The 24,317-nt window shown below is 37.1% G+C and overlaps 1 protein-coding gene across 8 annotated transcripts in view; it reads left to right on the plus strand.

The window, feature by feature from the left end:
- The window catches only part of rapgef1 (Rap guanine nucleotide exchange factor 1), a 47,763-nt gene that overhangs the window by 7,219 nt on the left and 16,227 nt on the right, over nt 1-24,317 (plus strand). The window contains exons 1-9 of one of the 8 annotated variants that reach the window (XM_015382720.1): nt 337-1,056; nt 17,380-17,525; nt 19,184-19,362; nt 21,891-22,047; nt 22,132-22,220; nt 22,296-22,454; nt 22,785-22,835; nt 23,368-23,482; nt 23,864-24,008. In XM_015382720.1, the coding sequence (XP_015238206.1) occupies nt 975-1,056; nt 17,380-17,525; nt 19,184-19,362; nt 21,891-22,047; nt 22,132-22,220; nt 22,296-22,454; nt 22,785-22,835; nt 23,368-23,482; nt 23,864-24,008 (1,123 nt within the window). In that variant the 5' untranslated portion in view covers nt 337-974. Of the gene's footprint in view, nt 1-336; nt 1,057-17,379; nt 17,526-19,183; nt 19,363-21,890; nt 22,048-22,131; nt 22,221-22,295; nt 22,455-22,784; nt 22,836-23,367; nt 23,483-23,863; nt 24,045-24,317 lie in introns of those variants that run through there. The other 7 variants (XM_015382719.1, XM_015382723.1, XM_015382724.1 and 4 more) reach the window with 7 other exon arrangements.

The raw sequence follows: 24,317 nt of genomic DNA on the forward strand, positions 1-24,317 counted from the left end.
GAGACAACTTAGCCTTCCCACATTGCTGATGAGTTATCCCACTGTTGCACAGGGCAGGCTATGGGTCCTGGTCTGACACGCTGCAATTATTTGGGGTTTGATGGGAGCAAGCTTTTCACCCTCCCTCTACCGCAGAATGAGAGGCCTGCTGTTCCCATATAGGTTTAGCAGTGTTGTAATTACATTTTCTTTGTGCGTGTGTTCTGTGTATGGGAAAGCAAAGAAAAGGGAGGGAATATGGTTCTGGGAGAAAAGATAGAGGGTGGAGAAAGATGAGAGGAATCAAGGCTGAGGACAGAGGGAGAATCGGGTCGAGAAATGGATTGATTGCACGTCTGGTAATGACCGAGCCGAGGCGATCGATGGGAAGTGGAAGCAGTCAGGCATTTGTAACATGAATATTTTCAAGTCCTTTAGTCTTCTGCTTTTTCATCAACATCTTCCTGGGAGACGAAGACTGCAGTAAAGATTGTTTTCAGAGATCTCATTTGTTAGTCGATGCGAGCTCCATTTGCAGGATTATGAAACGTTTATCGCATCAGGACACTGAGGATGCTTTATTTGAGGTCACAGAGTCGTGCTGGTCTACACTCTAGTGTGGTCATTTATTCACACAGGTGGCCGTCGCTCTTTGCAAGTAATGGGGTGTCAATCTGGTCCAAGATTAACATTTTTATTCCTTAAAATTTTGATGGATTACTTTTCAGAAACCATTGTTCTGGAATGAAAGCAATACTTTTTAGTTCCTGTTGACTTCTGTCAGGGCTATTTGTGGCTCTTTCCTGCGAGGTGCTATGTAACGAGGGTGAGTCAAATGAGGACGGTCACAAGGACCTATGAATTCATGACTAACTCTCAGCAGTCCAGTTGAGTGATAGCTGTAAAAGCTCAAGGTTGATCAAAAAGACTGAACTTTCAAAAAGCGTGACCATTAATATCACCCCAATTAAACGCTGTGGATTAAGGCTTCTTGCATGGGCAATATAAGCTGGAGGGGCCAGGGGTCCCCTGAGGACACAGACCCATCACTACGGGAGGATGTGGACGAGGACACAGGTAAAGAAAGCATTATTTTTAATCTCATCTAGTCAGAAATTTGTGACTGATTTCCAAATGCAATCTTGCAAATACTAATTTTAGTCTATTTCAATTTCTCTTTAAGTGCTTTAACAAATCCACCACTGAGAATACATTTTAGCCTTTCTGTCACAAGTGGTAAAAATGTATTTACAGTATGTTGGGATCAAGTGCAGACCTGAAACAATTAATCGATTATTGAAATAATCGTTAACTAATTTTGTAAACAATTAATTGTTAACTGGAATATAGAGACTCCAAAAACTCAATTGGAAAAGTTTTAGTTTCACCAGGTGTAATTCTGTAAAAAAATATTTAAGGAACCTTTTACTATCCCATTATTAACTAATTAATCAACAAAAAAAAAAAAAATCAACAGATTAATCGATTAGTAAAATAATCGTTAGGTGCAGCCCTAGATGCAGCGTCATGTCTTTGTTTGAGGGAAAACCCCTTTTTAAAGAGCTACTGGTTACAAAATTGACAGTTGAAATTGGTTTCATTGGCTTTCATTATCGCTTATGGTGGCTAACGTTGCTAAATAGCACCCCACATTGAAATCATTGAGATTGTCGTGCCTACATTTAACTTCAGATTTACGAAGGGCGGCTAAAAGCTTTCATGGATAAAACCTTATAACTCTGATGTACTCCATTTAGCCTTCCTGTTTTCTATTGGCAGTGTAGCCTTTTCAGTTTCTGAATAATTTGCAGACGAGATGTAAAAAAAACCACAAAAAAAAATCGTTGGCATTTAAAGGGTGCATTCCTTTGCTTTGTTTGAAGTAAAGCTTTTCAAAAAATATCCAAATATATGTTATTACCTGTGAGCAAAAAATTGATGCCTCAAAGAACTACTTTGAATGCAATATTGGTAAAGTATTATTTTCTAAGTTTCAGGCCAATTATATAGTCAGCCTGTTGGATGGTGAGTCACTACAGAAGATGTCCTCAGCGGACACATATTATGACCTAAATGTCAAAGAGAGTTGGAAGCATATTACACATAAGAATTAATTAGGTAAATGTATATTAATTCCACCAGATGTCTTTATGAGGATATTGAACAACATTTCCATTACATGTTCTTCTCTTTCCGCCCATTAAATTTATTATCATGATGAATTTATAATTTCATGATGCTGAAAATGACTAAACAATGATTTTCAGGTGTTTGGGTGATTTTACTTTTGAAACATCTAAGATTTTATTTTAATTTGTAGAGATTGGAGACGGGTGAAACGGCAAAATAGATGAATGTTGTTCATTAGATCATAAATTACCACAGTGGTGATGTTAAAGACGTATACGATTTCAAGATTTGGTGCTGTAGAATAGAATGAAAAAAATAAATTCACCAAAAAGAGGGAAGGAGCCTTCAGTTAAATGTTTGCCTTGGCTGTTGCTTGCGTTCTGTCTACAGATGTTTTATTGTGTAAAACAGTGCAGCGGTTTCTCTGATTTCTTTTTTTAACGGCTTTAAACGTCTTGACTCAAATCTTTTGTTATAAGTTTGGAAGACTTTTTTTTTTAAGTTTGTTTTTGTTAAAATAGGTTCACTGGCAGAATAAAGTGCAGGGGACATTCCTTGCTGTGCTTTTTGTGTCATGTGGCTTTACAGACAGTGCTCATTTGCTCTGGTGAAGTTTTGGGTGGACCCAGTCTAGTGAGGCTGCTCTGCAGACCTGCAGCTTTTCATCAGAGGCTGCTACTTGACCTTATCACCTATAGACTGAAGCCGTAGCATCTGTAATCCTAGCACATCCGGTGATGACTTACCACAGTGCCTGGATGTCATCTTTATAATCTTGTTGCACAATAAGAAAAATAAAACAAAACAGTTGCATCGCTTACAGAGCCATAGTTGCTTTGCTTCACCATGGTAGTGGAGTATGTTTGTTGACCCAAACACAGAGGTTAGCACTGCTTGGTTTATTAATGTTTGTTATGAGCTTGTGCTAACCCTGTCACACTGTGTGAAATGATCCGCCCCGGTGAGCTGGTAGCACGTACAGGCTCCTAAATTAAAGAGTTGAGGCCATTATTGTGTAATTACACAGGACAGAGGGACTTAATTCCTTGTTTTGAAAACACACTCTGATATTCCATCCCAAAAATACATGTATTTAACTACAGTAGTCAGTGTTTGTATCCGTTTTTGCATCATTTGTCTGCCCTGATTTGCTCACTGTTTCTAGTATTAGGCCTCTGTAGGCACATATTGGGTCCTAAATGGGTTCAGTACAGGTTCACTTATCAATAGCATTAGCTGAGGAGCTGATTATGCCCACAGATGTTATTCACACTTATATTCAAAGGGTTTGCAAATTGCATTGAAAATTAATGCTTAGATCGACTTGATACAATTTAGTTTAATGCCAAATAGAATAAAATGCGTCCTTATCTTTTCATTATTTTATCAAAAATCTTCAGAGTGGTGTAGCACACAGATCAGTCTTTTTTGTTGGTACAACTTCATAATAATGACCTACATTTATTGCTCCATTAGAATACTAACCTTTTATTAGTTTTAAACACAGAAATATAATTTTATTTATTTTAAATTCCCTTAGTCCTTAACATCTTATTCCTGAATGTGGCCAAATTCTACACAAAATGCTTTTCTTTGAAAAAATAAAAATAAAAAATGCAGTAAAGTTGTTTTATGTCCACTTGTTTAAGTGTCAGTGCCTGGGCTGGCTGTGTCCAGTCATGGAGACCCTGAAGTGGCACCACACAGTCAGGGAGCTGGCACACAATAAAGGGGAAGCTTTACAGTTGCTGCCAGTTTCCAACACCAGTCTAAATCGGGAATGGAAGCAGAAGTTGGCACCGCTTGCAAACAAGCAATGCCACTGCTGTTGTCAAGGTGGATGTGAGCAAAGTTTCTGTGTTTGTTTGGATCCACCAAGATTGGTATCTTAATCCAACCCGAGGCCAACATGGTAACAGTGACTTGCAGACACAAAAATTGTGTCAACAGCTTGCACTGACCCACTTTTTGTTTTATATTTCTCCTCCTGGAAGCTGGTGCATTGGATTAGACAAAGCACCAGTTTGCTAGTGTCTAGTGCCTTAAGAATTTCAAAATAAATGTGTATCTTAAATATGACTAGGTGGATTGATGCATTCATTTTGCATCTATATGATTGAATCATTGATCATTTAATTGATGTATTCATGATTGGGTGACTTATTGTTACACTTGTAATGCTAAGGAGGCAGTTTATTGATTTTGTTCAGGTGTGTAGGTCCAAAGGCAAGTTTAAAGAACCTGACTCTAAATCAGAGGAATTTAGTTTGAGGCCCTTTAAGCCACTATTGAGTGAAATGCTTCAATATAGACTTGCAAGTACCTGGCCTAATGTTAGTAATGCTTGTCAAAAATATTGATATTCTAAAAAGTATTGGTCTTCAAACTCTGTACACCAATTTTCTATTCCGTTTATTTATGTAGCACCAATTCACAACACATGTCATCTCAAGGCACTTTACAGAAACAGTTCAACCAGATCATTCAGTCAGATTGGTTCAAAGTTTTCTATATAAGAAAAACCAGCTGATTGCATTGACTTGAAGGCAATCATGCAAACCATGCTTGTAGGGACAGTGGAGAGGAAAACTCCCTTTTAACACAAAGAACCCTCCAGCAAAACCAGGCTCAGTGTGAGCGGCCATCTGCTGCTGCCGACTGGCGTTCAAGGAGACAGAACCAGAATTTTGGCTAATATTGTTACTCAAATGTTTGCATATTTCTGCTGTTGTTAATTTTAGATTTCTTGATTATCTGAAGATTTAATTAATAATACCAAAGAAAACCTTTGGTATTATTGCCGGAAGATGCCAGGAATGAGGTGTTACTATATTTGGGCAAAAATGGCCGCTCCCGGAATCGGTGATCGCGACGAAAATTGTTATTACTCTTTTTTTAACTGAATAACTCTAAATTCATTAAATCACCACAAACTTATTAGTTTTAGGTAAAGATAATGATCCATTGATTATCTGATTCTCCTTTTAAATTTGATAAATTTTAATTTTATTTTGTATTTCATTGCACACTTATTTAATAGCATCTGTAATTCTGCTGAGAAAGCATGCTCCATGCGGAGATTGAAAAAGCAACATTTGTCATTTTTATTAAAATATTTTTATACTTTTAAATATTTGTCATTGTCTTATCTTCATCATATCCAAAATGGTACGGCGTGTCAAATATTTTTCTGGGTAATGATATAGAGTTTGACATTTTACTATCTTGACAACCCTAAATTTTGTATCCCTGATTGTCACTTGTTGATAATGCAGCTTGGACCAAATTTCAATAATGTACCAGTCTGATCAGCGCATTTGTTTGGAAAAAAAAGTTCTAACTGCCTGAAACATGTAAAATTTAGCGCTGCAACTAAAAATTATTTTGCAAATGATTAATCTGTTGATTATCTTTTCAATTAATCAGTTTAATAATCGGATGGCCAAAGGTTGCTTAAAGAAGACGTTTTGCGAAATTAAACCAGGTGAAAATTAAATTTTTCCACTTAAGGAGTTCTAGAAAGAGCATCTGTCAATATGCTCTTTCTAGAAGTCCTTAAGTTCTAACTCCTTAAAACAAAAAAGACGTATATTAAATCAAAATGTTTACTTTTTTTGTTGGGTATAATTATTTCTCATGGTGGGTCGCTCTTTCAGTTAAAGGCATGTTTTATAGTCTCTATACTACTGTTAACAATTGATTAATAAATTAGTTGACAATTATTTCAATAACCGATATATATCCCGATGAATCAGTTTAATTGTTTCAGCCTTAGTGAAATTGTATTCTTATATCACTAAATGCACTAACTAAATGTTGAGGTAGAATCTATAAGCTGATCTATCTACAAATGTCTCAAATAAAGGAATCTACAGCAATAGAGTCTCTATTTTTACTCTAAGGCAAAAAAAATCACAGATTACTGCAAAAATTTGATTAATTAAATCAGCTAAGTAAAATTAGGGCTGGGTGCTTTATTGTATTTGCAATATAATCACAATTTTCAAATCACAGAAGCACTTAACAAGAGCAAGAGGCTAACTTTCTCACTTCAAGCCCTTGGTGGTAACAGAGAGTTTGTTGAAGGGGAGACAGAGCTGCAGCTAGACATAGGTCCATGCATTCCAGTAGAAGAAAGTACTTTCCTACTCTTTACTGCAAAAGTGGAGTCTTTTAAAGCAGCTTTCAAGGTCATGAGAACAATGAAACCCTGGAGTGAAACGTCTACATACTGATAGTTGGTGCAAGCTGTAACTTTGCAATTTTTTCGGGGGGAATCGTTCTGTCCCATTTAAAATATGAATTCAGTGAATGCATATAATGGGATGATTGTTTTGTTTTTGCTAAGAGTTGTTTAGGTGTTTTTTTTCCTCTTAATATAAGAACTTCATGGAATCAAATATAAAATGTTTATTGAATCTCTATTTAGACACTGATAGACATTCCCTTACCTGTGATCAAAACCAAAAGCAAAAGTAACCACAATGTTTGCTCCAATCATTAATTCTTCTCTGCTTTACTACAGATAATAAAAAGCAAACAAAACAATAGGTTTTAAAAGTACCCGCCAGATTATTTTTGTTTGTTTGTAATGTATCAGCTATATAGCACCTTCGTGTCAGTCCTGTCCAGTGTTTGCTGGAAGTGTCAAGAAGTTGACAAGCAGGCCTCTGTACAGACAGAATGAGCTTTGTGCAGCACTAACAGGAGGAGAGTGGTACCACTCCTCACTGCTTGAGGCCATTTACTTTTTCCTATGCTTCTGTCTCTCTGGATCTGTGTTTTCTACTCGGCACTGAAGTGATTTGCTCTATTTTAGCTGTTTGTCTCTATGAGCGAGATCCATCCGTTTCTCAAGTGCTCTATAGTGAATGTTTGCTTTGTTTTCCTCCTGCCAAACGGCTGACATTTTCACCGAACTCCGTATTTAACCAGCAACTCGGTGTTGTTTTATATTAGTTGTTGCAGTGTCTTCTTCTGTGCTGTTTGATGTCAGAGATACTGACAAGAGGGGTATTTATAGTTCTTTGTCGTTATTTAGTCTGCTGGTTTCACCCAAGGGGAGCCTGCTGGCTGCCAGTCGGTGTGCGCTGATTCTGCCCAAAGATTCAGCTCATAAAGGAAGCTTGAAATGAAATGCTAAAAAATATGCAGCAAATCACAAAGCAGGAAGGTCACTTGAAGGATCGGGCTGCTTTGTGCTTTTCAGCGTTTCTGGGATAGTTTTGTGGCACAAAGTGCTGCTTGGTGTTCTTCATGTTTCTGTCTGTGTGCCTGCCAGGACTTTTAAATGAGGTTGTTTGAGAAAGCCTTGAGAAATCCAGAGACCATTTTTCAGGCAGCTCTTGACTGAAGAGGGAGTGGCACTCAATGATGGAGACAGGGGACAGGAAATTTTACCAGTGCCTTCGGCTTCAGTAGGGAAGGAACAGGAGGGGTGCCTAGGATGGTGTGTATGCATGTGTTGTATGGTTTCCCATTTTCAACAATTTGCATCATACAAGTTTTACACCCCACCCTTCCAGGAAACCTGGTGAGAGTGTGCCAATGCTAAATACTATTATTACTTGTGTTTGCTGAGCTGAAATGGTGAAATCTGCCCTTTTGTACAGGACAGAGCAGTTATTCACTATAAGCAGATTAAATTAGCAAACTGTCCAGATTTATCGCAGGATTGTAAACGAAAATACGACAGCACCACTGTATGAAATGCATTCCCTTCTTTACCAGGATGTCCCCGCCTTAACCTTTTGTCCTGATTTCAACTTTATACCATATCCATCATCCATGAAGTTTGCACAATATAGCTTTGAAACAAATCAGCTTTTTCTACATTAACAGGTTTGATATACTTCATCTCTGCACCACCTCACTACACCAGTCTTAACTAGTTCCTACCTTTTCTCAATTTATTACTTTTTAATGAAATCATGCAGATATGTTTAAAATATATAGCTCTAAAGCAAACAATGTTTTCTGTAAAATATTTTGTGTTTTATGTACATTTAGTAAACATCATGTTCAGCGATAGAAGCTAGATAAGTTAGGGGCTTAAGCAACATTACAGTAGTTTGCATTTTCTTGTACTTTTTTATTTATCATACTGTATAGAAAAGTGAGGCATTTACAAAGATTGGTTTTCTAGACTTGCATTAAGTTATTCTAATTAGATAAAGGCTCCAAATGTAGACTAGAAGCATCACAGTCTAAAATTGAATTTTCCGAAACAAGAGTTTTACAGTGTGGCTCGAAAGGTGTTGTTTTTTTTTTTTTGTAAGCTTTCAGACTTTCACATATTGCTGAGAGAGGAGAGCAAATGCTGACCAAGTGATTGAGGTATTTGCAGTGTCTGTTTTACAAAGCCGAGTCAAAAAACATTCCTAAGACAATCGCAAAACAGCTGCTTTACATTAGCCTCATCTTCCAGTCGACATTTTGGTGTCAAGCTTAAAATCCTTCATTTGATTAAGCTGCTGCTGTCAAGTCGTACAGAGCAAGATGCAGACTCAAAGCTTTAGTGTGGTAGTGTTTTTTTGTTTTGTTATAAAAACAAGATTCAGGAATGAAACATGACTTGGATTCAACTAAGCCGGTGCCAAAGATAGAAATGTCTTGTTTAGAGTAATTACAGACAGGCAGAATATTGTAACCTAATTAAAGATGTCAGAAATGTGAGCATTATTGTTTAATTTGGATGCTCAGATTATATAGCTTATAACTGTTTTACAAACTCACAGTAGAATAGTGCCTTTCCCACTCTTTTGTTTACTTATTTTTGTTCACACTGACTTAAAGGAGAAAAAAAAAGCCAGAACAATCAAAAGTCGAATGTTTCCGTGCCATAAACTCTGTTTTGCTTGTCACTGGTGCTTTTGAAAACTCAGGCCCTGGGGCATTTCACCCTGCTTTTGCTTGCGGTTGAATGTCTGTTAGAGACTGTTGTCTGCTTATTTGTTTATTTTACTGGAGGTAGATGTGCGTGTGAGCGCCCATGTGTTCCTTTTGTACATTGTACAATTGAATCAGCTACACCTTAGGGTTCACTGCATAGCTTTTAATCCAGCCCCTAATAAAGGCCTTTGCCAGGAGCTCCCATGAACATGTTTCATTAGCCTGTCCAGTGGCCATAATGAGATGTCGACCCATATTGAAACCATCCGATATGTTCTCCAGCTGCCAGAGAGGGCAGATTGTCTGAACTCATGCATGATATTGTAGAGGTCGATTATAAAGCACGCAGAACAAAGGGTTAAGGTTTACTTTTTCAACTGTGCCTACAAATGTTGTTCAGCTGAATGTTACTTCTGATCCTTTAAAAGGAAACTGTATTCTTGCAAATTGTTTTGTTAAAAACCAAAACAATGTTGCGTGACGTTTGAAGTTAATCAGAGATTGTTGTAATTGAAGACTTTTTGAGGAAATGAAAATCCTTGTACTTCCTAATGCAAGAACTCTTGAAAGTGCAATGAAAGGGGATGTGGTTACTTTTTTTTTATATCACCAGATACTGACGCATACACATTTGTATTGATTTATAAAGATCTGTTTAGTTATATCTAATAGAAGCTTTTAAACCGAGAGTTTGTGTGTTGTAGCTTATTTTGAATGTTTTTTATGGATGAAATGCGTGATTTTATTTCTTGTTCTTTGCTTCGTTTATCAAGCTGTTGTAATGATAGACATATAAAATTTGCCTGATGGGAAATAAAGAAGACCAAAAAAATGTATTTGTATTGTGAGCTGCACCGTGTGCCATAAATAATTTGTTTTATGTTAGCTATCGCCAAAGAAACGATTTGTTTCTCAAGCTGTTTCAAGCAAGCACACTGAAAAACCATAAGTGCCTCACCGAGGTGTTAGATACAATTTTTTTTGTTTAAACTTTCCGTGTTTGAATCATTAGTCTAGTCACGCATCATATTTCAAAATATTTAATATCTAAGAAGGAAAAATCTTTTTTTGTGTTTGTAAATCTAATACCTAGTTAGAACTATTCCAAAAAGGAATATTGAACCATGATTTCAGCTTGTAAGGGATAAAAGTTTAGATGTTTTTTTAATTAAAGGGTAAATATGGTGTCTTTCAGTGATCTCTTTACCATTTTGTGCCCGATTTAATTAGGCAGCAACCCTTCCCAAACGTATATACCTTGAGTGGTTGTGTGTATGATGCAGTGTTTTGTAATATTGATCCGATTACAGATCGTCTTTACAGAGTGCCCTGCTCTGTTAGTCTTGGATGATCATGCTGTCTGTTCTCATGCAACGCATCATGCTAAGGAACTCCATCACCACACTGTTTATTTGTGAACTGACCCATGGCTGCTGGTTCAGCTTTGCTGGTCATTGACACACTGAAGGATATTTTTGTGGAAGCTGCTGACAGAGTATAATAGCGGCTGTGGTGGAATTTAGCACAACCGAGATAAAGAAAAAAAAAATGGAACACATGCCTTGGGTATGCATGGACAGTGACTAAAGAAACTCTTTTTCTGTGTGAATCATATTTTGTTCCTGTAAAAACCTCAAGTAGATCACTTTAGTGAAGCATTGCTCACAAAGTGAGCAGGTTCTCCTGTTCAGACATGCTTGTTTTGATTCCAGAATCATTCCAATAACATTTTTTGTAGAAATCCAATAATATACACTGCCAACTGTGTACATAGACCTCATAGAAAGCATTTGTTGTCATTTACTTTTTGAGTTTACAGAACACAATATATGTCAAGGAGACTGAGCTTTTAGCATCCGCTGTAAGTCATTTGGTTGCTCAGTAAGTGGACCTGATGCTCTCAGTCTCCCTGTTGCTTTCTACTGAACACTAAGCCTAAACAGCACAGCTGGAAGGCTATAAAACACACCATTGGTCTTCTGCCTCCATTACTTCTTAAATCAGCTGTAAGCCATGTTCCACATCACCCCTTTTTTTTTTCCTTCACTACAACCCTAACAGTGTAGCTTTGGATGCCCACAGTAGTAAAGTACAATGTTTAGTCTAGTGCTGCATGTTCTCTGCTTGGAACCAATGAGAAATCTTTTTAAGTAAATGTAGCTTAACACCTGTGACTTCTTAAATAGAGAGATTAAATAATTTGAATTAAAGAAATAACTACCAGTTTCTACTGCCATTAGAATAAATAACACTATCTCTAATGACAGGGATGATAGTGTTTTATGGTCTGTTCCTAATCTGCACATCTGACTGGCTGGCTAACTTTATCTGAAGATATTATTGCCAAGAAAATTTTTCATTGTACACCATATATGTGTTAACCCAATTTTGTACTTTTGTTTTTAAATATTTTATTCTATTTATTTATTTTAGTTTTTATATGTTTAATCACTCTGAAAAAGATTCCCTGCAGGGATTAATAAACACATTTCGATTGATCTTCCCAATTCAAACTTCCTGTATCCCGGTTTGATTTCCTGCTGGTATTTTTTTGGTGTTTATTTCCATTTCCGCCATTTGTTGCTATAGACATAGATAGTATATGTTCTTATTTAAAGACCAAGAGTTAACTTATTAGTTATTGCTGATTTATATGTATTTAAGAACTCGAATATAAGAATAAAATCTTAAGCAGTGTTTTTGGGCTTCCTATTTAGGTACAATCATTATTCTTTACAATGAAAGCAGAGGCAGCCATGCTACATTTTAGTTCTACAGTAGAAAGACGAAATGATTTATTAAATTCTGTATAAAATCTTCTTAAAGGCACCTTTGCTGTCTGATTTATTGATTAATCAAAATCGATATATTCAGAAGCAACATCTGAGACAAGTTTTGATGTGAAAATTACATCCAAGATTGTTTAACAAATAAGTAAAATACCTTCATCAGAAGTGTGTCTCCACTAGTCACCCTATGTCTCCATGGTAACATGTACTTTACAGGCCATTGGTTTACTGGAGTCTCAACCATTTCCATTAATGATTTGGGATTTTACTTAAAAATGTGCCACAGCAGCAGGATCTAGGATTTGCAGCAGACCCACTTGTCTTCCTTTAGACAGTACGGTTTTAGCTGCTAGCCTGCTGGTACATCTCTGCAGTCAGAGATGTTGGTGTGGAGTCGGTCCAAAGGAAAAACACAGCATCCACTTACTTCCTGGTTCGTGCTAGAGTATGTGGGTACTCCTTGCTCAGTTTAATCAGCCAATGGCTTCTGTTTAATATCAAAGTTTCTATCATTGATCATTACTGACTAAAGGTTTTCCTAATCTCTTCTGGGAAAAATTAATCTGTTGCATTTTTCTATCTCCTGTTAATTTTCCTTTCTTTGAAGAGAGAAGTCAAAATTTCTTTAGAAAAAAAGATAACACTTAAAAGAGCCTTAACCAAAGATGAACTTATCAGACTTAAAGTTGTCTATTGTTCCCGATATTAAAGAAAACTCTAGATCAGATGTTGGTAAAAATAGGCCTTATCCATGGGGGCAGATCAATTTAAGTTATTTCTATATTAATTATTGAAGTTATGTTAATCTCCTGAATAACAGAACAGTTACCCACATTTGGACACCTGCCTTTGATAAGAAATCCAGTAAATTTCAACCCTTGAAATCCAAATTCGAACAGTGTACTGTTTTTATGGTTTTTTATGGTTCTGACTTTTTATACTAATCTCTAATTGGCCTTTCACACGTGTACTGTGCGTGTATTTCTTACATTGTAGATAAATAGATAGGTGGATAGATATCCCCATCTTAGGTGAAATAATGACCCAACTCTTGTTTCACTCCTTGCAGCATTCACACACTTTCATAGACATAAAGTCGAAGAGATGACAGCTGTTTGTGTAACCTGAATCGCAAACTCTCCTCTGTATCCTTTCACCCTGCAATCATTCTGTTCTAAGGATGGCAGGAACCTATGATGGACTGAACAGCTCTTCATATGGATAACAACTTGACTGTTGTTAATGAAGACGGTTGCAAAACACAAAGCCACTCACCTGTATTCACCACCAAATCCAGTTTACATTAAAGATCAGGATTTTTTTTATCCCGTTCCATTTTTTTCTGTAAGATATAAAACCATCATTGATTTATATTTCTTTCTGACATTGGTGCTTTATTACTTATATTAGTAGCAGAGCTGTTATCACAACATCCGTGTAAGGAAACCATTACTATAAAATAAGGTTTGGCTACCGTTTCAAAGCTATGGTAACCATATTGTGGGTATGTTAGTTGGTATAGTTAGCATTATTAAGATGTTCATCTGCGTGTATGTCTACTCACAAATGTAGATCCATAAAATAATGGTAAGATTCTATCATTTACTGCTCAAACTACTACAAAGGATAAAAGCAATTCACTTTTATGTATTGCCTTCAGCCTTCCTGTTATCTGCTGAAAGTCTTGCTCTTGTTTTTTATGTCAGAGCTGATTATTCAAACAAAAGGCTTTCTTTAAAACAGGTTCAATGCTTTCTGTGCTTTACCTGAATTCTGATGAAGGACCTATTTTCTGTAATGCATACACACCGAATAGTGTTCAGTTGGACCAGCGTTACATTAGTTAACACTTACACCATATATGCGCCAAATAACAAACACACAAACATTTTCTATATGTAGGGTGTGTGCTTATTTATTGTGGAACAAATCCTTGCCTCAAGCAACTGAAATGCTCTGTCGACTCTTACGCCACTAATTGATGTGTTATGTTTTGTTAAAGGTTTGTGTTAAAGATTTGTTTTAAAAGTCTAGAAGTACTTAAGCGAAATTTAATGGCTACAATAGCCTATTTGTTCACTAGCTCACTGGATTTTTTGACTCTGTCAGTCAGATTAAGCTGTCTGATGAAAGTCAAAAGGAAAGAAGGCTCACATTGATAAAAAAAACAATTCTATCCATATCTATAGATAGATATGTATATATATATATATATATATATATATATATATATATATATAATATAAATTTTTTTTTTTATGTGGGCTTCCTTTCCCACTTTTGCTCAGTCTATGACTAGGCTGATTCACTACCAGAGGCGTTATAATCCATGATCTCACCCGGCTATAACTTTGGCCAGCAGCAGACAGGAAGCCAAAGCGACCCAGAGCAATGGCTGCTGAAGGGTGAATGGTGAGAGGAGTGCTTGAATGTAACAGAGAACCTCGCTGTATTTCCATTTCTAGTCACAGATTGTTATATTCCTTATGGCCATGTAATGCTCATGTCCATTTCTGATGGCAACAGTTTCTGGGGTTGTGAGGATGTCTGAGGAAGCAGTTATATCAAGCATGATGGTAAATCGTTTTACTTATCAGTGTTCTTCCTGTCTGCAGCTGCAGACTTAGACATGATACTTGTGGGAGTTTTTAACTGAACTGAATGTTGAGCCGATTGTCACTCTCGGTCGCTGCCCTTATGGCTCTGCTTTAGTCCATTCCCTGATCTGAAGTTTATAAAGATTATAGGAAGAGGAGTTTTTTCCAAGGTTGTTTTGGAAAGAAAATATTATCTGTAAATTAGTAGCTTAGTAAGTCGATTTGTTTTTTTTTAATAGGGCAGCATGATTTTTGCCCAAAACCACAAGCATAAACATGTTTGACCTTAGAGTTTTGTTTTCATGGCCTTGAAAGCTCTCTCCTAGAGCCCATCACCACAGGACTTTAATGTTGTTAAAATCGGCCATAAACCAACGTAAACAATTTGACTGCCACCTAAAGGGTTGGAGGGAAGAATAAAAAAGTTGTAATATAACATTAACATAACGTAAAGAAAATGAATATTCGTAAATTTAGTTGGGCTTTTTTTTTTTTTTTCAGAGAGAAGATATGGTTTATTTACAACATACATCATTACCTATATGACCATTATGTGATGGTCTGATTTTGTTTGTCCACTTTTGTATTTAAAAAGAAGCTTATCTTAAAAAAAAAAATACCACATTATAAATGTTTCCCCTTATTTTCAAACAAGCACAAGATTTCCTTCTGCAGAGTCATAATACATTGATTCAGACACTGGTTTACATGAAGATGTTGTCCCTCTTCACCATCTTTATTTTTCTTCTTAATTGCTATGTTTCCTTCCCTCTCATTGTAACCTCCCAGGCTGACTAGTTGGTGTTTTTTTTTTTTTAACTGTTACTTGTTATTAGGGCTGTTCTGTTCCTAATGATTATTTTGCAAATCAATAAATCTGTCAATTATTTCTTTGATTATTAAACGGATAACTAAAGATTCCTTAAAGGAGACTTTTTACGAAATCAAACGAGGTGAAACTCAATCTTTTCAACTTGAGAACTCCTGGATAGAGCATAATAAGAGACAAAACTTTTTTTGTCTTAATTGCAAAATAGTTATATATTTTTTTACAAAGTTGGCATAATTACTGTTCTAAATGGGATGCTCTATCCTGCTAAAGACATGTTTTAGTCTCTATACTGGTTGATGAATCGATTACTAAATTAGTTAACGATTATTTCAATAACCAGTTAATCACGATTCATTGTTTCAGCCCTACTTGTTATAAATCGATGAGCCTCTTCTGTTTCACATGGACTTTTCTCCTCTATACTCTCTGTTGACATAATAACTCCTCATGAAACCAGCTATAATGTCGTTGTTTGTTTTGAACTAGCAAAGGCAGCGCATTTATGTGTGGAGAATTATTTTGGCCTCCATATGCATGTGACTGATTTGACCTATTTGGAAACTGAAAACTAGGTCAAATGCATGTTAAAGGTAAGGAGGTGCCAAATGGTACAGATCCAGTAACTCTGCAGAATATTAAATCAGCTTTGTGTAAAAAAAAACATCCCTTACCCTCACAAAGCAGCCTGTGCTACTTTTTCTTTCTGTAGATCACAAAATACTTTGATTTTTTTCTTTCCAAGTGTACTATTAAAAAGAAGAAGCGTTCATTCCGCATATCCCTCGTGCAACTATGAATGAAGAGGTATCGCTACTGGGACCATTGCTCATCAACATTTTTAATGGGACACACAGCCATCTTTGGCTGCCTCAGCGCTCTTTAGCTTCTACTCAGGGCTGAGGATGAGGAGGATTAAGGGCGGGGAGCAGGAACAGAGAGGAGGATATGTGCACCACACGTTGATCGATGGTGCAGATGAAAGCTCTGTGCGGCTGGAAGTGTGTTGCGTGCCGTTTCCCTGCTGTTGATGGCTGTTCAGCATTTAGTGTTTTTGTGCTGCTTGCTCTGGAATACCTGATCCGGCTGTCGTCCCGCTGAGCGGAGATCACGGCAGATAGTTGTAATTTTGTCACTGATAAAACCCACACTTCCTGCTGACTCCCAGGCCTATTATTAGCTTTTTATCTTATGAACTACTTATGATGGGCTAGAGATGTAGAAAGCAATAAAAAGGTGAAAGCAGCCATGAGTGAGCAGTTGTTGAACAAAGTTCTCATTCTTTAAATGCATGTTTCTGTCACTCCTGTAAATGCATCAAATTGGTAAAGGAGTTAGTGATGATTGTTAGTCGAGCACAATGGAGTAATCGCATTACTGTGTTTATTCCTCCAGAGTCAATACTAAGAGTAACAATGTTTTGCTGTAACTGCATCAGCTACAAGCCTTTTGGGAGTTCGTCTCCTAGATTTTCACATGCTCTGACATTGTAGCTCTTCCTGTTTTATAAAAATAGCTTAAGCTCAGTCAGATTGGATGCAGAGTGTCTGTGTACAGCAGTTGTCTTGCTAATGCCTCCATTAAGTCTGTGTTTAGCACCATCTCTTTCCATCAGTTCTGAGCGGCTTCCCTGCCCCTACTGAAGTAAAGCATCCCCACTGCATCTTGTAAAGTATTCACTTTTTAAATTCAGCTGTCTCCATTGTCTGCATATGCAACAAATTAAAAAGTAATCTAACTATAATAAGCTAGAGTTGGTGTGCCACAGATCTTTTTGGTGTCATTGCTTTCATTATGGCCACGTTTATCTGCTCTGTTCCTGCCTTTCACACGCACACAGCTGGAAGAATCTTGACTGTCCAGCAGATTTATAAGCAAGGCAAACAGAACAGATGAAATGCAGATGCTGCACATACTTCATAAAAAAAAAAGAAAAATCCCTGCTTATATCCCCATCTTAAGATTCCAATTTCGTTCCGGCATCTCGCTTGTGTCCACATCTGATCCTTTCTTTAGCTCAGTTTCACAAGAGCATTATTGTGCTGTCGAGCTTTAGTACTTCATTGAGCTTGTGCCATCTGTTTAAAGATCATTTCTCCCCCCTAAAGCATGTTTACGCCATCACTGACCACTCGACTTCCTCTTGTTTTCCGTCTGTCCACAGATTCTCAACGGTCCCATCTGTCCACTTTCACCATGATACTAAAGGACAAATTCCACTCCCCCAAGATCAAGAGGACTCCATCCAAGAAGGCAAAGCAGCTACAGCCAGAGCCAGCAGCCAAGAGTACAGAGAAACCTGCCAACAAGGTGATAATGCACCTTGTTACCCAACTCTTATGAGAAATGGATCTCTTTCCTTCCCTTTTGAGTGTGTTTGTGAGTTTGTTGTTTTCCTGTTTTGTGTTTTGTTTTCCTCACATTGAACTGTTCTATGTGAGATTTTCCCTGTTAGTTCCCACAGAGTTTCAAGCATTATGGAAGCTGGCTCCACTTCCCATATTAGAATCTCTGGTCCATCTGTAGCCTTTAAAAGTATTAGATGATTTTTCCAGCGTATTGCAGAGGTGTTAGGGACACTTATATTTTGATTGTCTCAGACTAGCTCTGAAAAATTTAATCAGTTTAATCAATTATTGAGATAATCATCAATTTATTAATCAATTAATCATTAACTGGTGACCCGCTAACACATGTAATAAGCTTAAAAAACAGCTCACTCAATGCATTATTTATGCCAGAGTTGTAAAAAATGTATAAGTTTTGTTTTTAAGATGATAAGTTTTTTTTGTCCATTAATAAGCTATGTGAAGAACTCCTCAATGGGCATAGTTTTAGCCTCATCTGATTTAAATTCTGTCTAAATTCTTCTTTAAAATCCCTTTTTCTATTTAATTAATTTATAAAAATATCATCAAAAGATCATTTAGCAAAATATATTAGTTTTTAGTTGCAGGCTTACTTCAGACCAGTAATAGATTTGTTACAGATATCGAGAAAGTGTATATGAAAGTTTTTAAAACCTATTTACAAAACCATGAAAATGTTTTATGTCTTATGTATTTTTAATGAGATCCCAGTGAAAGAAAATGTCCTAGATTGTGCTTAGCTTTTATGAGACATATGGTCTTTATTTCTCGGTGTCTGACTTGACTCTGAGGTGAGGAAGGGAAGGACTAAGATTAAACAATTGTGTCTCATATCTACTTTTAGTCTGTTGATTTAAAAATTTTAAAAAACAAATACCATAGTGGTCAATTAGATTATTTTAAGGCAAAAAAATGTTGCCCTCAACTAAAAAAAAAAAAAATGGAGAAGCAGATTAACTGAATATTGCAAATGTTTTTATGTTGGAAACAGAAAATACGAGTCCCTTTTCTACTTTATGTAAAAGATTTTTCTTCACAATAAATTGTTGTTAAAAACTTTAGATACAATGATGTTATTTTTAGGGAAGCTTACCATATAAAGTTTGATATGATTGATAGCGGTGGTCCCCGAACATCTGAACTTCAGACTAGGATTCAACTATTTGAAGGAAACAATAATTTCAATGTTATTACTGAAGCTTGCAGTTAAAACTCATTTTCTAGATTTCTTAATTTAGAAAATAATTTCTTAATAATTACACTAGTTTGGTCCATCTGACGGACCATATGCATTATTAATGTGAGAATTTAAATCTCTGACACATGAAATACAGCATCAAATACTGTTTCTAATCAGGCCTTTGTAATTGTTATCTGACATCCTGATATTTTGGTGATGATTGCAGTTTGATTTGTGCGTCTCAACAGTTTATTCTTATAAGTTATTTACATTTATACAGAAAATCTTAAAAGCTCTGTGGATTCCTGACCTTAGCTTACAGAACCACTGAGTTACAAATGTTATTGGCATTAAATAAGTCAGTGGTAGCATTCAAAGCTATGATTTATGAATATATCCCTTTATCCTCTCTTCTGTAGAAGGTCAGCAGGCTTGAGGAGCAAGAGAAGGAGGTGGTCAGCGCTCTGAGATACTTTAAGACCATTGTGGATAAAATGGTGGTGGAGAAGAAAGTGCTGGAAATGCTGCCAGGCTCAGCCAGCAAGGTCCTAGAAGCAATCTTGCCTCTGGTCCAGGTAGAGGCCCGGATACAGCATAGGTAAGCCCTGCTTCTGTTGGTCACTCTTTGAATGTATGCCTGTGTAAATTCTCTTTGAATGTAATAATTACTGGAAAGTTACTGTATATAAATATTTATTCAGCATATTATTATTTGCCTTTTATTCTCTTTTTGTCATTGAAACCCCTCATAAAGTGGTTTATAGGATGTTTGCTTCCTCATTCCAGATTGTTAATGTTTTGTGAGGGATATGCCTCAGCTTCGGGTTTCTCATACTTTATATCTGAAGCGTGATTTATTGCTTGATTTATTTATTTTTTAAATAACGCTGTAGGTACAAGGATTATTCTTTAACATTTGAACCATTTAGTTTTACTTTCAATATTTCTGTCTTGCCCTTAAGCAGCCAAACCTTCAAAAGAAATCTCACCTGCAGTTTTTGTGGAGTGTCGGGGCATGTTAAAAACTTTTTTCTTATTTATCATGTCTGTCTCCACCAGTACTGATAGAGGAATGGAGGTCAGAGGCCACCACCCCTCACCCTGTTCCTGTAACACTTTAGAGTGACCTTAGTCCCTGGAGTTGAAGTCCAACTTGATTCCAGCTTAGATTTGTATAATAAATTTGAGTTTTGGCAACTTGTACTGCCTAATGGTAAAAAGTATTTTAACAGAGGTTGCTTTGGGGTACATCTTCTACAAACTCTTATTTGCAATAAAGCAGTGTTTTCTGGTAACTCCCTAAAAATTTGAACCATGCAAACCATGTTGCTCAAAGCTGCTGCTGTTTTAGATTTACCGTATCCCCCTTTGTTGCACTGCAACGTATAGCTCATGTCTTTTCAGTCCTCAAATCCTTCTAATTCCAGTAGATTCAGCCGTCTCCCACTCACTTCAGGGATAAGCCCTGCAGAGACGGTCGAAGAATATGCCTGTGTTGTGAATCTGTTGCAACACGTTGATACAGGCTTACACCACACCTTAGTATTGGGTCTGAATGCACAATGAACTGCTTGGAGAAACATCCCGCTTCTTTGTGTTGCTGTTTAGGCTGCGTTCAAGGCTACAAAGCTTATAACTCCTGAGTTTGTTGTCAGCCATTTGTGTGAGACCAAACATATATTTTGTCTTAAAAAGATGCATTAAAGCAGAGTGCTTTGTAAAAGTTTGTCGTGTTTAATATATGGTTTTATTTGATGGGCAACTCAAGGCGTTTTCTTTCATTTATCCTTGTGAAGCAAGATTCTGTAGATTTTTTTATTTTTTCGCAGCCTCGGGTGTTTTAGAAAATGTTTCCTCAAGCTTTAGATATGTAAAGAAGGAATCTTTGCCAATTCTTTTTCACAAAATTACAAAACAGTCGTGTTGGATTTAAACCTTGTTAGAAAAGCAGTTATGTAAAGTATTTTTTTTTGCAATTACAGCAAAAAAGTGGCAAATTATTCACACTGTTGATGTGACTTCATCCTACTGAAGTCAAAATCTAACAAAGAAGAATAAATCTTTAATAAACTCTCCCTCAAGACTCCATTTACATTATGAAGTGTATGTTTCTTTGCTAAACACAAAAGTGCTATTTAATCATGTTTTGAAATAGATTGCGTTTATATTTCACTGAAACAAACCTTATTACTTTTGATCACATCAGAAATGTTTAATGTTTAGCATTGTTCCTGATTTGTCGAGAGTAAAAGTAATAATTGACCCAAAAAAATGATTTGTAAATCTCTGCAGCTCCTCTAGAGTAAAAACAGGCCCCATGGCCTCCTTTCTGATTATTGTTCTCCTTGTCTGGACTTTGTAGATATTTGATCTTGTTTTAGTGGGTTTAAAGTCATCCTGAAATTTTCGCGTTTTGAATAACAGATTTAACATTTCTCTATGTGATGTCATATCTTAGGATATTGTTTGATAGCTTAACATTATTCTCTGACTTTGTGTATTTCAGCCTGACTTTAGTGGTGGGATTCTTGGTCTTTATTATTTTCATTATCTGGTGCTGTTTACTATCAAACTCAAAGGTAGCCATGTTTATTTGGAATTTTTATAAAGGGAGACTTTATATAAAAAGTGGTGTATGGTTTTAATAGTTTAATTTGGTTCTTGGTATGGAGTATAAGGGTAAAGTGGGTGAATATAATTAAAATCCCAACATTTTTTCTTTATTTTTTTGCAAAAACTTCTGAATACATTTATTTTTTCTTTGCAATTCACAACAATACTAGATATAATTTTTTTAATAAATATTTTGTGTGTGTGTTGATCTGGATATGTTTCCTATAAGGTAAGTCGTTTGTTAGGTTTGCAACGCGCTGAAAATCAAGTAGTGTTCTTAGTTTTTAAATTTTTTTATTTACTGCCTTTTGAATATGTGTTCATCCAGGACCCGTTTTCAATTTTTTCACAAATCCCATTTTGTTTTCCGATTTCCCTGTGCTGCCTATTTGATTTTCCCATCATTACTCCACACCACTTTATTCCTTCCTTCCTACCTCTTACTTGTTTCCTTTTAATGGCTTTATACACGTTAACCTTCACCCTGCCTCAATCTCTCATGGTTCTCTCCAGCTCGGCCCTGTCTTCGTGCCACAGCCGCGTCTATCAGAGTCTGGCCAATCTCATCCGTTGGGCAGACCAGGTCATGCTGGACGGCATCGACCTGGATGACAAAGAAAGTGTGATCGCAGTCACCAGCGTTATTAAGGCAGTGCTGGATGGAGTGAAGGTATTCTTTTTAGCTGTTTTTTTTAGCATTCTTTTCCTCACATGCATGAATAAGTCCCAAACTCTGCTGCATTTCTGCCAACAGGAACTGGTGAAACTGACCATTGAGAAACAGGAGCAGCCATCACCCACCACCCCCAATAAACCGGCACCACCTGTTACAGCAGCTGAGAGGTGCACATAGAGTTTATCTGCTTGAATGAAAGAAACAGGACAGTTGACTTACACAGGTGGCTTTTGTGTTTGCAGCAATGTTTCCGTGGAGGTGCCCTTGGTGGATACTGAGCAGGATGTCTCGAATCGGACAGCTCCAGCATCCTCTCCTGCTAAAGCTGCCCCTGAACTACAAGAGGAGGATGTTGCTCCACCCAAACCTCCTCTTCCTGAGGCCAAAGTGGCAGAACTCAGGTGACCACCTCACACCCCTTAATCAGAATATTAGGCCTTCTAACTGCACAATGAAGATAATAATCAAGCAACACTTTGGTGCTTCTTTCCTACTGTTTTGTGTAATTTAAAAAATGTGAAATAGACGGGTATAAATGATAGCTCAGCTATAAAAGGGTTTTGTTTTCAGCATTCTTGCTGTTCAGTGTTATTTTTGATCCAGTGTATGTTCCCAAGATTTGCACAACTTCTAAACATTTTATGAGCTGTCCCACCGTCTTTCTTACTCTTCCCGCTGTGTCTCTTATTTTCTTTGTTTTGTTTCATCCTTGGTCTCCATTCTGGAAACAGAGCACAGTTGAGTGCTGACGCTGGCCAGAGGAGACCCTCTCAGAAGGAGAAGTATGTCAGGCCATAGGGTCGTCCTATTTCATAATAACATCCCACCCTCAAACCTCACAAAGATTCTGGATTGGATGAAGGCATTTGGCTTGCATGGTTGCATTTATCCCAAAGTCTGTGGCATCCTTGGTAACCCGCTGAAGACCTCCTCATCCAACCAGAACGCTGTCTGGTGCATGAGCGTGTGTGACTGACCTATGAATTGTGGTTCCGCTGACTTCATATCATGGTCACCTTTGTTGGCTCGCCTCCCCCCTCCCCCACCGCATTTTGAGCTTATATTAACTCTGAGAGTATTTAAGTTTGATGGACAGGATAATTCTGTGCCTTATTTTAAAGTAGCTTAACTTAAAACACTTTATTTCATCCTGGTGCAGAGGGATGACGTTTGTGTTCATGTTCATATATCCATGTTTAATGTAAGGGTATACATGCCTAAAAGTCTGGCCTTCTTTTTTGTGATTGACTGTACTACGGAAACTTTGCTCCCTCCTTTCGTATCTCTAACAGACCCCTTTTTTCCCCTCTATAGTCCACCACCAGCACTTCCACCTAAGAAACGCCAGTCAGCCCCTTCACCAACACCAGTAGCAGTTGTTGCTCCGATGAGCCGTGGCTCCAGTTTACCATGCAGCGACCACAGACAGGTGAGAGACTGATCGGATCCTGGCTTTCCAGACTAAAAGCAAACACTGTATACTGTTCTACTTTTAGCCATACTTGTATACTTAATTTTATTTAAAAAGGTAATCAGTACCACTCTGGCAAAGTGCACTCTTGCTCTGTTAAGGTTGCTTTATAAAGCTAAAGGTAAAAATGAGAAAGAAATAAAATTTTTCTGCTTATGGCTTTAGAACAGCAATGGCCAGAATGTCTCATAAATGTTCTGATTTGTCTCCTTTTGCTGATCATCAACATTTTTTAATCCTTCACAGTCTAACAGTTATAGGAACACGTAAGCCACAGCAAAAGAAAAGCCCTTTTAGTCAAGAGAATCCTGAACGTGTGAATCTTCTATTTCTGGGCAGGAATACGAGCATGAATTTTTTCAGAGGCGTTTCTCTGGGGGGAGCCATTCCTACGGCGGAGACTCCCCTCGTCTCTCTCCCTGCAGCAGCATGGGGAAACTCAGCAAGTCTGACGAGCAGCTCTCTTCCATGGATCAGGACAGCGGTCAGTGTTCTCGTAACACCAGCTGTGAGACGCTGGGTAAGAGCACCGTGACAAATCCAGCTGGTGGGATTCAGTGGATTGTTTGGACTGCAGGAATAACTTTGATTGAGCTCATTTTTTTGTAGTAGATGTATACTGATGGGCTATAATTTGAGGAAAAAATAACACCAATCATCTGGCTACAACATAGTGTTATACTTATGGTTTATTAGCAAAAACTGTTTACAGAATGTTCTTTGAGGAAAAAAAAAAAAAAAAGCCAGAGTCTGAGGTATTATCCATTCTCCAAACTCCAGAGGTAACAGTCCC

This window comes from Cyprinodon variegatus, unplaced genomic scaffold, assembly GCF_000732505.1.
Source record: "Cyprinodon variegatus isolate N-32 unplaced genomic scaffold, C_variegatus-1.0 Scaffold264, whole genome shotgun sequence".
In the NCBI taxonomy this organism is placed as follows: Eukaryota; Metazoa; Chordata; class Actinopteri; order Cyprinodontiformes; family Cyprinodontidae; genus Cyprinodon; species Cyprinodon variegatus.